At 28.3% G+C, this 13894-nt stretch overlaps 2 protein-coding genes across 2 annotated transcripts; both read right to left on the bottom strand.

Moving 5' to 3' along the window:
* Positions 1–107: 107 nt before the first annotated feature.
* Positions 108–2098, bottom strand: BO95DRAFT_437884 (uncharacterized protein). The gene has a single exon (XM_025585377.1). It carries the CDS (start codon positions 1990–1992, stop codon positions 211–213), a length of 1782 nt encoding a protein of 593 aa, XP_025447599.1. The 5' UTR covers positions 1993–2098; the 3' UTR covers positions 108–210.
* Positions 2099–2424: 326 nt separating this feature from the next.
* Positions 2425–4285, bottom strand: BO95DRAFT_378549 (Rab geranylgeranyltransferase subunit beta BET2). The gene is made up of 5 exons (XM_025583298.1): positions 3863–4285; positions 3510–3795; positions 3002–3453; positions 2829–2953; positions 2425–2766 (listed from the first exon to the last, which is right to left on the bottom strand). The coding sequence occupies exons 1-5, from the start codon at positions 3959–3961 to the stop codon at positions 2724–2726; spliced, it is 1005 nt and encodes a 334-aa protein (XP_025447598.1). The 5' UTR covers positions 3962–4285; the 3' UTR covers positions 2425–2723.
* Between the last annotated feature and the right edge of the window lie 9609 nt (positions 4286–13894).

The raw sequence follows: 13894 nt of genomic DNA, 5'->3' as shown, positions 1-13894 counted from the left end.
CATTGTCTCTACTGACATATAGGTAATGCATGATTATAGGAACTTTGCATATAAAGCAGTGGGCTATGTGCCCATAGCAGAGATTCGTCCTATCCTCTCTCGTTGAAGTGTGCTTGGGTGCTGTGCTTGGGTGCTGACGACATCGAGAGTGAGCCAGCGACAACATTTTGAGGACGCAGTCGGGCAGGCAGCCATAGCAAGAGTGGAAGATTAACAAGAGCTTCCAGGCAGGTAGAGCCGCTCGAATTCCCCTTCCTCGGCATCTGAGATTGTGCCTTCAGGGGACTCAGGCCGTGCCTTATAATCTGCTCCCGCCTGTGAGTTCAGGGTACTCAACTGAGCCTCTTCGACAGGTAGTCTGCCCAGCGAGACTGATAGAGGATTGTAGTGATACCCTGCGGGACTATCATGACCTCCAAATGGACTCAAACCGGCAGATTGAGCATTTTGATAGAAGAGCTGTGGCGGGTAACCTATGTCATTTGCTAGATGTTGCTTCATGGCAGGGGAACGCCAGCCCACTCCAGGATCGATGCGGCCGCAGGCATTGAAGAGAGGTTCAATGTTCTCCTTATCCATGGTCTCATCAGCGGTACGTTCTGTGAATGCAGATAGGTGTGTAGCGGAGCGGGACGCACACTCGTCCGTGCGGGGTGTGTATTCGCGCAGAAGAAAAATGGGGTGGGAAACGGCAGATGCTGCATATGACAATCCACCACTGATATGCTGGTTCCTCGAGCTTCGCCGGTGCTGTCCTTCCTCGTCGCGGTACACTGCGAACTCGTTGCGATCCTTGAGCCCGCTCCTTCTCTTAGGGACAGACTTAGCCTGATCGTCTGCGCAACTCCTCCGATATATCGATACTTGGCCCTGACGTGTTTGCGTAGCACTCTGGGTCCAATGCTCGCCCATACACTCGACACCCTGTCTTTCGGCCTTCTTGTTTTTCTTCTTGTTCGGTCCATGTTGCCGACGGTTAATGTTAGCGTCAAGTTGCGAGAGAACCCTCTTGGGGCGGCTGACTCGTCTTTTGGGTATTGGCGTTTCACCCTTGAGCGGGCTACTATCCTCAACATTGCCAGAGATCACCCGTTGCTTTCGGAGGATTCCCGTTGGGGAGAAGACAAGTTCTGTCGGCTCGACGCAGAGGGAGGTCTTTTCCATCATCCTCAAGATGCTCTCATCCTTCTTTTGGTTACGTCGACGCCTCATCTGTTCTGTAGCAGAGTCGAAGATGTCCATCCCGGGCCACAGGATGCCCTTAAGTCTAGCCATCTCATCGGCCCGCTCTTTGTCCAGAAGGTCGGACACAGGCCAGTCAATGCTCTCACTTTCATCCAGGAAGGGGTCGCTTCTGTATCCGCGATTCATTGTGTTTGTGCCGGTCACCATTCTGTCCTCTCTTGGACTTGTGCAGTACGGCATAACAGAAAAGCCATCGTCGTACGCAATCACATCACCTCTGGGCTCACGTTTCCAAAGCTCGTATTCAGTATCTCTGGAGTCACTTCCGTGCATTGTGTGAGAGTAGGACTGGCACGTCTGGGCGGAAGGGTCTGTTCGAGTAACATAGGATGCAGAGGTTGATCCGGCGTGTGCGAGTTCCAACGGTTGTTCGATGTAGGTATCAGCGAGGCGAGGGTCTATATAGTCCGGAAATGGGTTATGTATCAGGGGAAGAACAGATAGCGCGACGTCTGGCTTCTCGACCTTGACTTCTGCGTGGGTCGTGGGCTTTGTCGATGTCTTCTTCTTTCGAGCTTCCTTTGAGGACATTCGGTCCGAAAGCAGTCTCCCGAGATTGTTGGTCTTATACCAATGGTCATATTCGTCCAGTAGATCGACTGCTTGTTGCTCCTGATGACTGCGTACCTGAAGCTTGAAATAATGAGAGAGATGGGCTTTTGAAGCGACATGGGTCAGCAAGTGAGATACATCGCTGAACGTGGGACGTTTGGGGCAGATTTTGCATAAAAGTGCAGCTGCATCCATGGTTAAGGGATCTGGAAGGATAAGAATTCGAACTTGAACAAAGCTATCAAGGGAAGCAACAAAGGGTTAAATCCAAAGTGGTGCTTGCATGGATAGGAACCGATCAATGTGCTAGAATAGAGACCAATATAGAAAGACTGGACCTGACAGAATAGCGTGGGAAGGTCAAGACCACTGACGTGAGGACGGCAGATAGCACAGGCACACCTGAGAACCTTCCTTCCCTGCGATGACACTCGTGCCTACCTAACATTGTTTTTGTTGTTGTCATCTTAGCCGACGACAATTGAAGAAGGAACTAACCGCCACGGACCATAGAGGGTGGTTAGTAGTAAGGTTGTCAGTCGCCTTGGAAGGCCGCTCTAGCTGTTGGGAGGGTTTACTAGGGACATAGACTGACACCTCCGAGACCGGAATGAGGCATATTGTTGACGCAAGGATATCGTAATGCATAGAATGGCACATCCTAACTAACATATTGACTATCAATATAGATCTAGTACTTGTACTCCGTAATTCGGATACATATGTGCCACTGCGTCTTAACGGCCGCTTAACAGGCCATTATGTAGAGGGGTGAAGCGGAAATAAGTCGCAGTGCCTGTCTTTCTTCTCCTGCCTTGTATCCCATTATCCATTGAGAAAAAAAAATGGGTTATTAGATGGCAGGAGGTAGTACTACGAAAGGTATTGATGGATGAAGCCAGAACGTCACAAACAAGGAGAGCTGATTACGGGGCGAGGCATCTCGTCGTTATACTCTTCGGCATACAACTAGTCAACTCATCAGCATGGTGTCCCTATAAAAAAGGGACTTGTCTCAATGAGTCACTTACTAAGCTGGATCTACTTCCTGCAGACCATCGCATTTAAGAAGGCTCAGGCCGGCGACGCCGAAACAAGTATGGAAGACATCGACCATACTACCGGGTCTATCACCAATACCTCCAGCATCCGAGTCCTATGGCGGATTAGTCAATACCCAGCGAGACATAGAAGGGGATATTACCTGGCAGCGCAAAATGAAAGCAGCAAGCTTGCTGCCGTCGATCCAATGCAGTCTGTCTATCATTGCCAGACTAGCACCAACCCACCAGCTATAGCAAGCATCTGGCAGCTTCTCAGGACGCCCATTAAGACCTCCATTATCCACCTGTCTCTCGCTCAGCCAGCCGCCCAGGCGGTCCCTGTTCACCAAGTCTAACCGCCCGGCAATCGCTAGAGCGCCAACACAAGTAAAAACTTGGCCAGCATGGGTCTCGGTTCCTGGTCGTATACCATAGCCACCGTCCAGGTTTTCACACTTTTTGACGTACTCCACCGCTTTGGAGACGTCAACCAAGTGAAGAAGTCCCAGAAGCGACAAGGCATTGAATGCACCGTACAGAAAACGGGTGTCTTGTTCGCCCCACTCATCTCCCTGGAATGCACCAGATTCCTGATCCTGTAATCCTGCAATGACTGCGCATGTTTAGTAAAGCTTTGTAGATGAAGACCCAGGTGAAGTCATATCGTACAAGAGCCAATTTTCTCCTTGCCTCCTAGGCCACGCTTCTCTAATTCGTCCACGGCATCTAGTGTGACGAGAAGCTGCACGGCTGACACTGTGTACAGCATGTGTGCATCATGGCCTGGAGCAGCTCCAAATCCCCCATTCTCTCGTTGGCATGAGAGGACGAAATCAATGGTCTCATGACGAGGCAATGCCTCTGGAGATCCCATGAGATGCAGAGCTGTCAACCCCCAATAAACCCCATTGAGGCGAAGGTGCTCCGTGAGCCAATATTCCAGCTCGTCCCTCCTCTAGCATCATCTGTCAACCGCCTTCCCTACCGTGTGGGGAGCTATGGTTGGAATAAGAGCAACGCACGCTATCCAGTTTTTTGACGTATTCCACGTGTTTCTGAATGCAAAGTTGCTGGTTGAGCGGATGGCCAACGGCCTTCCCCGGATCTGAAATCAAGGACATGTGTGAGAAACGGGGGAGATACAGCAACCGGGGCCTGGCAAAGACACCCTTCTAGAGTTGAAGTAAGAGTTAGTATATGAGATCAGCTCAATTGCAAGACCCTTGATCAAATCGACTGAGGGGCAAGAAAAGCTTTTCCGGGATGTGAACAGGACTTGATGTCGTAACTATAATGCCCGCCACAGCGGAGATCAAATGAAACAGTTGTAAGGGACAACTTGAGATGCAACCTGGACGTCTGGTGACTTGAGGATAGGTGAACACAGGAAGACAAGATTCCAGTGCACGCGTTTCCTCGATGCAGACAAGTGAACTTGCGGGGACTTGACGAAGGAAAAACCTTTGGCAGGGATGTGTGCCGGAAGTCGGAAACCGAGAGGGCTTTGTGTCACGTGGGATGATGCCTACTGAAAGCAGCCGCTGGAGCATCCTTAGTAAGATAGCGGGGCTGATGTTTCAGCCCGGCGTAAAGGTACTAGTCTAAGGCGGGATCGTCATGGACCGTGGACAGCGGTGTGTGACCGTGTGAAACCCCTGAGAGCCAAATGGCAGTTGCCCCTGGGTCCCTGCTCCTCCCAGTGGCTCTCGCCTGCATTACTACTCTGTCTCATTGATCTCTTCATGCGTATGCAAAGACAAGCATTAGAGCAACCACTTAACTGCTATCCTCCGTCACCCCCATCAACTACAACTCGCTGGGAAGTGTTATAGTTGATTGACATACATACATACATACATTTTGTACCTCTCAAACTATCTGCGTATAAGTGTATCTCCTGTACTCTAGTACATCGGTTGCGGTATATATGCCTTGATGGTGCTGCCTTGCCGCTATCATTAGTATGACAAATAGTTATTTGCAGCCATTGATCAAGAGATGCTGTTAGGTCTAAGTGGGGTTGACCTACGGAATATTCTACTCGTGTAGTATCTAGTGAATTCTCCAATTGCTCGGTAACCTAGATAAGGTAGAAGTACGGATACATCGATACTACACCGTAGTGGTCCTCCTTACTCGTACTCATGTACTATCTTCGTATGAGTATGTACCTCGCCAGGTCGCCAGGTCGCGTATTTTTGGCTTTGGCTACCAGTCCTTTCTGGTAAGGGACCAGTTAGTTTCTAAGAAAGTCTGTATTGCGAAATATATTATAAATTATATAATCTTATTAGATAATAAATCTAGTAAGGTTTATATATTACTAAAAGTTATATTAAAAATTTTTAGTAAATCTATGTTACGGGACGGATGGATTATGCTAATCGAAACGTGTCTTAGAACAAGAAGAAATAGCTGAAGAGCTATTTTATCTGTTTGTACGAAATTCTTTTATATGTATGCTAAGCTAGCGCTAGTTTAGTATATAGCATGCGAGGCCTTAGACATCAACTAATATCTGAAGCTGAGCTCTATATCAGGGCCTTGGTCCCATAACAATTTTATATTTATATACTAAAATATATTATTAATAGATTAATTTAATTAACCTCAGAACTCTTTTATCTCAAACATATGTAAAACTATAAAAAAATAAACAGTCTTTAAAACTATATCTAATTTAATAAAAACTACTAAAAAATAATAAAAACTAATGAAAAATAGTAAAGACTAATAAAAATAAAATACTTACAGTAGTTAATAGATAGTTATAAAAAAATATTAAAATAAATAAAATAATATATAAAAAAAACCTAACTAAAAATATAACTAATTTAATTAAAAAATATAGCTTTTATACCTCTGTTAGTAACTATTAGTATAAAAATACCATATAATAATACCAGTATACTAATTAAGTAATATTATAAATTACTAATTCTAAATACTGCCGGTAGTTACTGATAATTTTTAATATTAAAATATTAAAATAATAAATACTTAAAAATAATATATAGTATATTTTACACCCGAGCTCGCCAGATAAGTAGTTTCTAGAAATTATTAATAATAACTAGATTGTTATAGGACCAAGGCCCTGATATAGAGCTCAGCTTCAGGTACTAGTTAATGCCTGAGGCCTCGCATGCTATATACTAAACTAGTACTAGCTTAGTATATATATAAAAAAATTTTATATAAATAAATAAAATAGTTTTTTAGTTATTTCTTCTTATTATAAGATATGTTTTAATTAGTATAATCTATCTATTTTATAATATTAGAAATAGCTTATTAAAAAAGCCCTAGACAGAGCCCGACTAGATATATAAATAAAATAAAATAAAACTAAGAAAAATTATTAGAATAATAAAATAAATAAATTAAAAAAACTACAGTTAATTACAGCATCCGCAGCTATATATAATAATATATAAGTTTTTTTATAAAAGCTAATCAGTCTTTATATAAAAATAGTAAAATAAAAACTAGCTTTTAAAAAGCAGATAAATAAATTATAAAATTATAATATAATTTTTACTATTAATAATAAATTAGAAAAAAACTCTCTACAGCAACTGTACAAGCTGAACTATAGATTTTATTTTTAGTATTTTAATATAAAATTATTTAATAAAAAAGATAAATACAACTATAAACTATTTAGATTAAATATATATATAAAACTTATAATTAATAGAAATTGCTACTTTACCAGACCAGAATAAGTTTTTTATATTTATAATTAATTATATAGATAGATAGTACAGCAGATATTTTTTAAATTAAATTTTAAAATATTAAAATAATATAATTTAAAAATATATCTATAGTAATAAATAAAATATTTAGAAACTCCGATATACAATAAAAAATTTTTAATCGAGTAAATATAATAAAATAAAAAAATAAAATTAAAAGAATTCTTAAATAACTTTAATAAAATTTTACTATAAGTAAGAGAATATAATTAGTCGGATAAATAAAAAAACTATACTAAATATTATAATAAACTAAAGACTTATTAAAAAATTAGTCAGAATTTCTTAAAAATCTATATATAAAAATTATTATAATTAATTATACTACATAAATTATAATCTAAATAGAATATCTTTTTTTTAAAAAAAATTATACTAAAATTATATTAGTATAATATAAATCAAGCTTTAAACTAATAAAATAAAAATCTATTTAAATAGCTGTTATATAATAAAAAAATACTACTTTTCTATAACTACCGACAACTTCTAGAGACAGATCTAATAGATAATATTTAATAAAATATAAAAAAAATATAAAATAGATTACTATTTTTATTATAAATAAAATAAATATTTTATTTATTAATATTTTCTAAGATCTGTTATATAATTAATAAGTATAGCCGCTGCTATATCTATTTTTTAATAATAAAAAAAAATAGTATATTTTTTCGGACGAAGACTCTGATTTAAAAAAAAAGTCTAATATAAAATTATATATTTAAATAAAAATCTTTAGACAAAGCTAAAAGAAATTAAAAAAGTTTTAAAAAAAATATATAGTTATATATTTTTTTAATAAAAATTATTTTAGATTTTATTATAACTACTTGTATTCTTATTAATTTAAAATATTTAATCTATAATATTATAAATAAGATATTTAGTAAAGTAAATAATCTATTAATTATTAATATTAATCTAAGACCGGTATAAGAAATCTTAAATAATAAAGTACTAATCTAATTTATTATATAAGTAAAAATAAAAATAGATATAAAATCTTATATAGAAGAAAAAGCATACTTTTATATAATATCTAATAATCTTAAATATAATTTAATTCTAGGAAAGAACTGGCTATTCTATTATAATAAAATATTAGAACCAGACCGAGAATAATTATTCTTATATATAACCAGAATAAAACTAAAAAATCTATTATATTTATAATATATAAATCTAAAATTTTAGCTAATTATAGAAATAAAACTTAAAGACTACCTATAGAGAAAATCTAAAAAAAAATATAAAAGTATTTACTATTTTTCTTATTAATATATAAAAAGTATTTTAAATAAAAAACAGTCGATTTATATATAATATTTTCTAAATATTATTAAGATTTTCTATTTTTTTTTTAATTAGAGAATATAAAAAAACTATTATTATATTAAAAAAAGAATATCAACTATAAAATTAAGCTTATATACCAGAATAAAAAAAATTAAAAATCCTATAGGATTTTTTCTATAATATATTCTAAAAAGAACTAATAATTTTATAATCCGAACTAACTAAGCTATTAAAAAAAACTTTATATAAATTAGCTATTTTTTAGCAGTAGCTCCGATATTCTTTATATAAAAATTAAAAAAAGATTTAAGATTCTGTATAAACTACTAAATATTTAATATAATTATAAAAAAAACTGCTATCTACTTTTTCTAATTTATAAATCTTTAAATCAGATTAGAAAGACTAAATAATTTACTAAACTAGATATCTTATCTATTTTTTATAAAATTTATATTATAGAGAATTAAAAATAGCTAATAGTTTTTTATATATAATAGAGACTATATAAATAGCTAGTAATATTTTTTAAACTAGTAAATACTTTAAGTATCTTTTAAAAATAAATTAATTAGATACTGTATAAATATCTTAATAAATTCTATTTAATTTATATTAATAATATATTAATTTATACAAACAGAAATATTAAACAATATTATAAATATGTACAAAAAATATTATAAAAACTAAAAAAAACCAGTCTATTCTTAGATATTAAAAAGTATAAATTTAAATAAAAGAAAACTTTCTATTTCAGATTTATTATATATATAGAATAAGATGTTAAAATAGATTCTAAAAATTTTAAAATAATTATCTTATAGAAGAGTTCTAAGTTAATAAAAATTATTTAAAACTTTTTAAATTTTATAAATTTTTACTATAAATTTATTTTTAGATTTTTAATTATTATATAACTGCTTACTAATCTAATAAAAAAGAACTATTTTTTCAATAAATCCTAAAGTATAAGATAAGTTTTTAGATATAAAAAAAAAGATTTATAACCGAACTAATTTTCTATTTTTTTAATTTTAAATATATAATAATAGTAGAGACAGACTTCTTAAACTATAATATAAAAAAAATACTTTTTTAAATAAATAAAAATAAAAAACTATATTTTTATATTTATATTTTAAATAGAATATTCTAACTAAATATAACTATAAGATCTATAATAAAAAACTACTAGTTATTATATAATATCTAAAAATATAGAATACTAAACTATACTTAGTATTAGAATTTATAATAATAACTAACTATAAAAATTTAGAATATTTTTTAAGCTATATAAACTTATAGAAAGATATATATAATAAAGTTTAATTTTAAGCAGATTTAACTTTAAGCTGGTTTTTAAAAAGAAATAAAAAATAAATAAATAAATATTCTTTTATAATAAAAATAAAATATATTTAATAAATAGGATTCTAGAATATTATTTTATATAATTCAGATTTTTAGCAGAATATTAAAAAAAGATTTAAAATCTAAAACTAGTTTACTTACTATAATACCAGTACAGTTATAAAAACCGGATAAAGATTCTTTAAAATAGATTTAGTAGATTATTATAAAACCGCCGGAGCTAGTAAATAAACCTAAATAATTAGATCTCTATTTTAGTAGTAAATATAGATTATTAAAATCTAATAAAGCTTATATAAAAAAAAACATATAAATTTCTATCCCAGCTAAAACTAAAGATTTTTTTAAGTAAATATTTAATAGAAGAAGCTTAAATATACTTTTAAAAAAATAATAAATTTTCGATTATAAACTACTTTATATAAATCTTATTTAAAATAACTATAATTTTTTTATTATAAAATATTCCGGCTGAGAATAAATCTATTTTTTTAGCCAAGTATACTTCTGGCCTAATATATCTTAGAATATAAAAAGATATATTTAAAACTATAATATTTATAGTTATATAAAATTATAAAAAAAGCTAAAATATAAATTATTAAAGCTGCTGCTAATACCGGACTAATTATAATAAAAATTAATAATAGATTTTATTACTAACTTATCTGAGAGCAAGTTATATATAAATATTTTTATAATTATAAATAAACTAATAAGAAAATAATATTTTATATAATAAAAAAGATTACAGCCAAGGCTATAGCTAAAGTCTTAGATAAAATAGTTTTTAAATAATATTATTATACAATACCTACTACTACAGCAGCCTATATCTACTACTATAGCAGCCTGCTTTAGGATTAATACAGATTTATTAGGCTTTTAATCTGGATATTTATATTATTATATTACTTATCTCTTCTTTTTATATAATATATTATTTTAAGATTTTTTAAAAAAAAGATTTCTTAAGAATTAGTTTTAAAATTAATAGAAAACTATTTTTAATTATCTTACTTGTCTTGTCTAACCAGCATGTCTACTGTGTCAAGTAGTTTCTAACAAATATAGTTTTTTAAAATTATAGTCTTAGATTAAGACATCTAATTTATAAACTATATATAGAAAAATATATATAATTTACTAGAAATTACTAGAAGATTATTTATAGCTTATTATTTTTAAATAGATAGAATAATTAAAAATATAAATAGTACTATTAATTTATATCTAAAAACTTATATAAAACATAACTAAAGAAATTAGATTAATCTATTACTTCTAGCAGAACTAGTAATTAACAGCTGTATAAATATAACTACAGAATTCTTACTATTTTTTTAAGCTATAATTATAAACTAAATCTAAATAATTAAAAAATAATCTAAAGTATAAATCTAAAAATTATTATTTTTAGTCCTGTTTAACAAGAAGATATATTTATATAAAAAATATATAATATCTTAAATTAAATCTAAAGTATTATAATCTATATATAATAAAATATTAAAAAATAGATTAACTAATTTCGACAAGCTGCTTTATTATATTAAAAAAATAATTAAATATAATTAAATCTATAAAATATCTGTATAAATCACTTTAGTAAAAAGCTAGATTAGAAAAATATAAAATATACTATTTTAAAAAAAATAGAATTATATATTATATAATTTAATATATTAAAAAATATTTATTTTATATTTTATATTAATTTACTTCGTCCGACAGCTAATAATATATTATTATCATAAAATTAAGAAGACTTACAACTACTATTTATAATAGTTAATAATAAAGAAGAATATAAAATTAAAGAAATTCTTAATAAATAGTATATAATAAAAAACCAAAAAAACTAATTATAGTATCTTATTAAATAAAAAAACTATATAGAACTAATCTGAAAGCTAGTCTTAATATTTAATAATATAAAAATAGTTATAAAATAGTAACTGTAGTTACAGCTAAATTCTAACTAGCCGTTATATAAATAAAAACTAGAAATAGAAAAAAGTTAATACTAGTATTTTCTTTTTTAACTTTAGTTCGTACGGAGCTGAAATAAAATAAAAAAAAATTAAAAAAAAAGAGAAAAAATTTTTTTTAATTTTTTAAACTAACTAAGAGAAGCTTTATTTAATCTAATAAAAAAAACTAATTATTACTATACTAAATACTGGTTATATATTTTATTTAGTCTACTAGTTTTTTGATAATATTATAAAAAAGAGTAGTAATTATTATAGACTTATATTTAGATTTATTTAAATTATAATAATTATAGTATATATTATAATTTTTAAACTTATATCTAGTATAGATAGTATACTATTATTCGAACAATTATACAGTTTGTTAAAATTTTATTTAATTATTATATTTATAATAATATAGTATTATTAAACTATAAAATATAATTAAAAGACTATAAATATAAAAAAAATAATTAGTATATATCTAACTTTATTAATATTTTGTATAGAAATACTACCGGATTTTTTTATTTAAACTATAGTAAAAGTATTAATTTTTATTTTAAATTTATAGTAAAAAAAACACTAAATTTACTGCTAATCCGAAGTATAATAAAACTAAAATAAAATCTTATTTTTATATACTATTATTAGGAACTACTTGATGCAGTAGACACGCTGGTTAGATAAAATAAGTAAGATAGTTAAAAATAATCTTTTATTAATTTTAAGATTAATTTTTAAAAAATCTTTTTCTCTAAAAGATCTTAGAATAATATATTATATAAAAAAAAGATAAGTAATATAATAATATAAATATTCAGATTAAAATTCTAATAAATTTATATTAATTCTAAAGCAGCTATTATAATAATAGATATAAATTATTATAATAATAAATATTATATAATAATTATACTTCTCTGCTAAGCCGGGCTATTTAGTATAATAATATAACTATAAATAGCTTTACTATTTATTTTAATTAGATATTCCTACTAGTAGTATTCTTTAAATAATAGAGTTCGGTGCTGTAATAGTAGACGAATATTAGGAACTACTTGACGCAGTAAACACGCTGGTTAGATAAGATAAGTAAAATAGTTAAAAACAGTCTTTTATTAATTTTAAGACTAATTCTTAAGAAATCTTTTTCTCTAAAGAATCTCAGAATAATATATTATATAAAAAGAAGGGGTAAGCAATATAATAATAAAAACATCTAGATTAAAATTCTAATAAATTTATATTGACCCCGAAGTGGCTGCTATAGTAGTAGATATAGGCTGCTGTAGTAGTAGGTATTGTATAACAAAGAATTATTTAATAAATTATATATTCTATAGATAAAAGATTCTAGAACAGTAAATAAAGTATATATTTTATTAATAACCTGATTAAAATCCGATATAAAGTATATATATAAATAAAAAAGATTAATATATTTTTATTTATTTTTATATCTTAATTTTTTATTAAATCTTTTTTTTATATTCTCTTTTCTTATTATTTTTATTTTTATTTTTAATATTTATTTAATATCTGTTTATTAATTTACTTTCTTAAAATTCTTATTTTTATTATTTTTTAATATAATATTAATAACTATTTACTATTATTTAGCTGATATATTTATTATATCTAAAATCTTTTTCTGTTTATATTACTTAAGAACTAGTATTAAAAATTTTAATATTATTAATACAGAAAATTTTATATTTAACTATTTTTTAATACTATAATATCTATAATATATAAATAGTATTTTAGTAAAAATTAGATTTATTATTAAATATATTTTAATAACTTTTTAATAGATTTATTAAACTAATAAGAACTAGATTTTAGTTAATATATTAGAAAATATTCTTAAATTTTTATAAATTTTAAATTAAAATTAGAAGTTTTTTATTAATTATACTGCTTCTAACTAGAATTTAGATTAGAATCTTATAATTTTATATTTAGATTAGCTATTTAATTCTAGCTTTAGCTATTAATTTTAAAATAATTAAGCTAATCTACTATTATAAGTATATACTAACTAATATTAATAAATTTAAAATTATTATATATTTTTCTATTGATATTCTATTAATTTATAAGCTAATTTATTAGTTTAATCTAATTTTTTATTATTTTTTTATTATAAACTATTATTTTATTCCAGACAAGCCGACTATATTTTATTTAATATCCAAAAATAATAGATTTTTTTTATAAATTAGGGCTAAATAGATATTTTTTAAAAAAGTTTATTATAAAATATATATTATATATAATAATAAGATCTTTTTTTAGAATTTTTATATTTAAAAAATAAAATAATTTTAATTTTTTATTATTTATTTTCTATAAGTATAGTACTAATTAACCGGATTAATCTAGTAGTTTTTTAATAAGAATTCGGTTTATTTATAAGAATTTTTTATTTTAATTATATATTTTAGTATTAATCTTTAAATATATCTAATATAGTAGTTTAATATAGATTCGGTTTTTTTTTTATATTTAGAAATAAATTATTTTTTATTATTTTAATTTTTTTTTTATTTTTTATAGCTTCAAATAGCTTACTAAATATTATTTATAGATTTTTTTAGAATTTATTTATTATATTTATTTAATTAGTCTGTTT

Source organism: Aspergillus brunneoviolaceus (genome assembly GCF_003184695.1).
Source record: "Aspergillus brunneoviolaceus CBS 621.78 unplaced genomic scaffold BO95scaffold_2, whole genome shotgun sequence".
NCBI lineage: Eukaryota > Fungi > Ascomycota > Eurotiomycetes > Eurotiales > Aspergillaceae > Aspergillus > Aspergillus brunneoviolaceus.
This window is presented reverse-complemented; position numbering and strand designations above follow the sequence as displayed.

Bases quoted from the DNA above. Each gene is read 5' to 3' on its own strand.
- BO95DRAFT_437884 (XM_025585377.1), bottom strand. From the start codon at position 1,992: ATGGATGCAGCTGCACTTTTATGCAAAATCTGCCCCAAACGTCCCACG.
- BO95DRAFT_378549 (XM_025583298.1), bottom strand. From the start codon at position 3,961: ATGTCCTTGATTTCAGATCCGGGGAAGGCCGTTGGCCATCCGCTCAAC. The intron at 3,454-3,509 runs GTACGATATGAC...AAACATGCGCAG, and splicing joins CAAGGAGAAAATTGGCTCTT to TCATTGCAGGATTACAGGAT. The intron at 2,954-3,001 runs GTAATATCCCCT...AATCCGCCATAG, and splicing joins CTTTCATTTTGCGCTGCCAG to GACTCGGATGCTGGAGGTAT.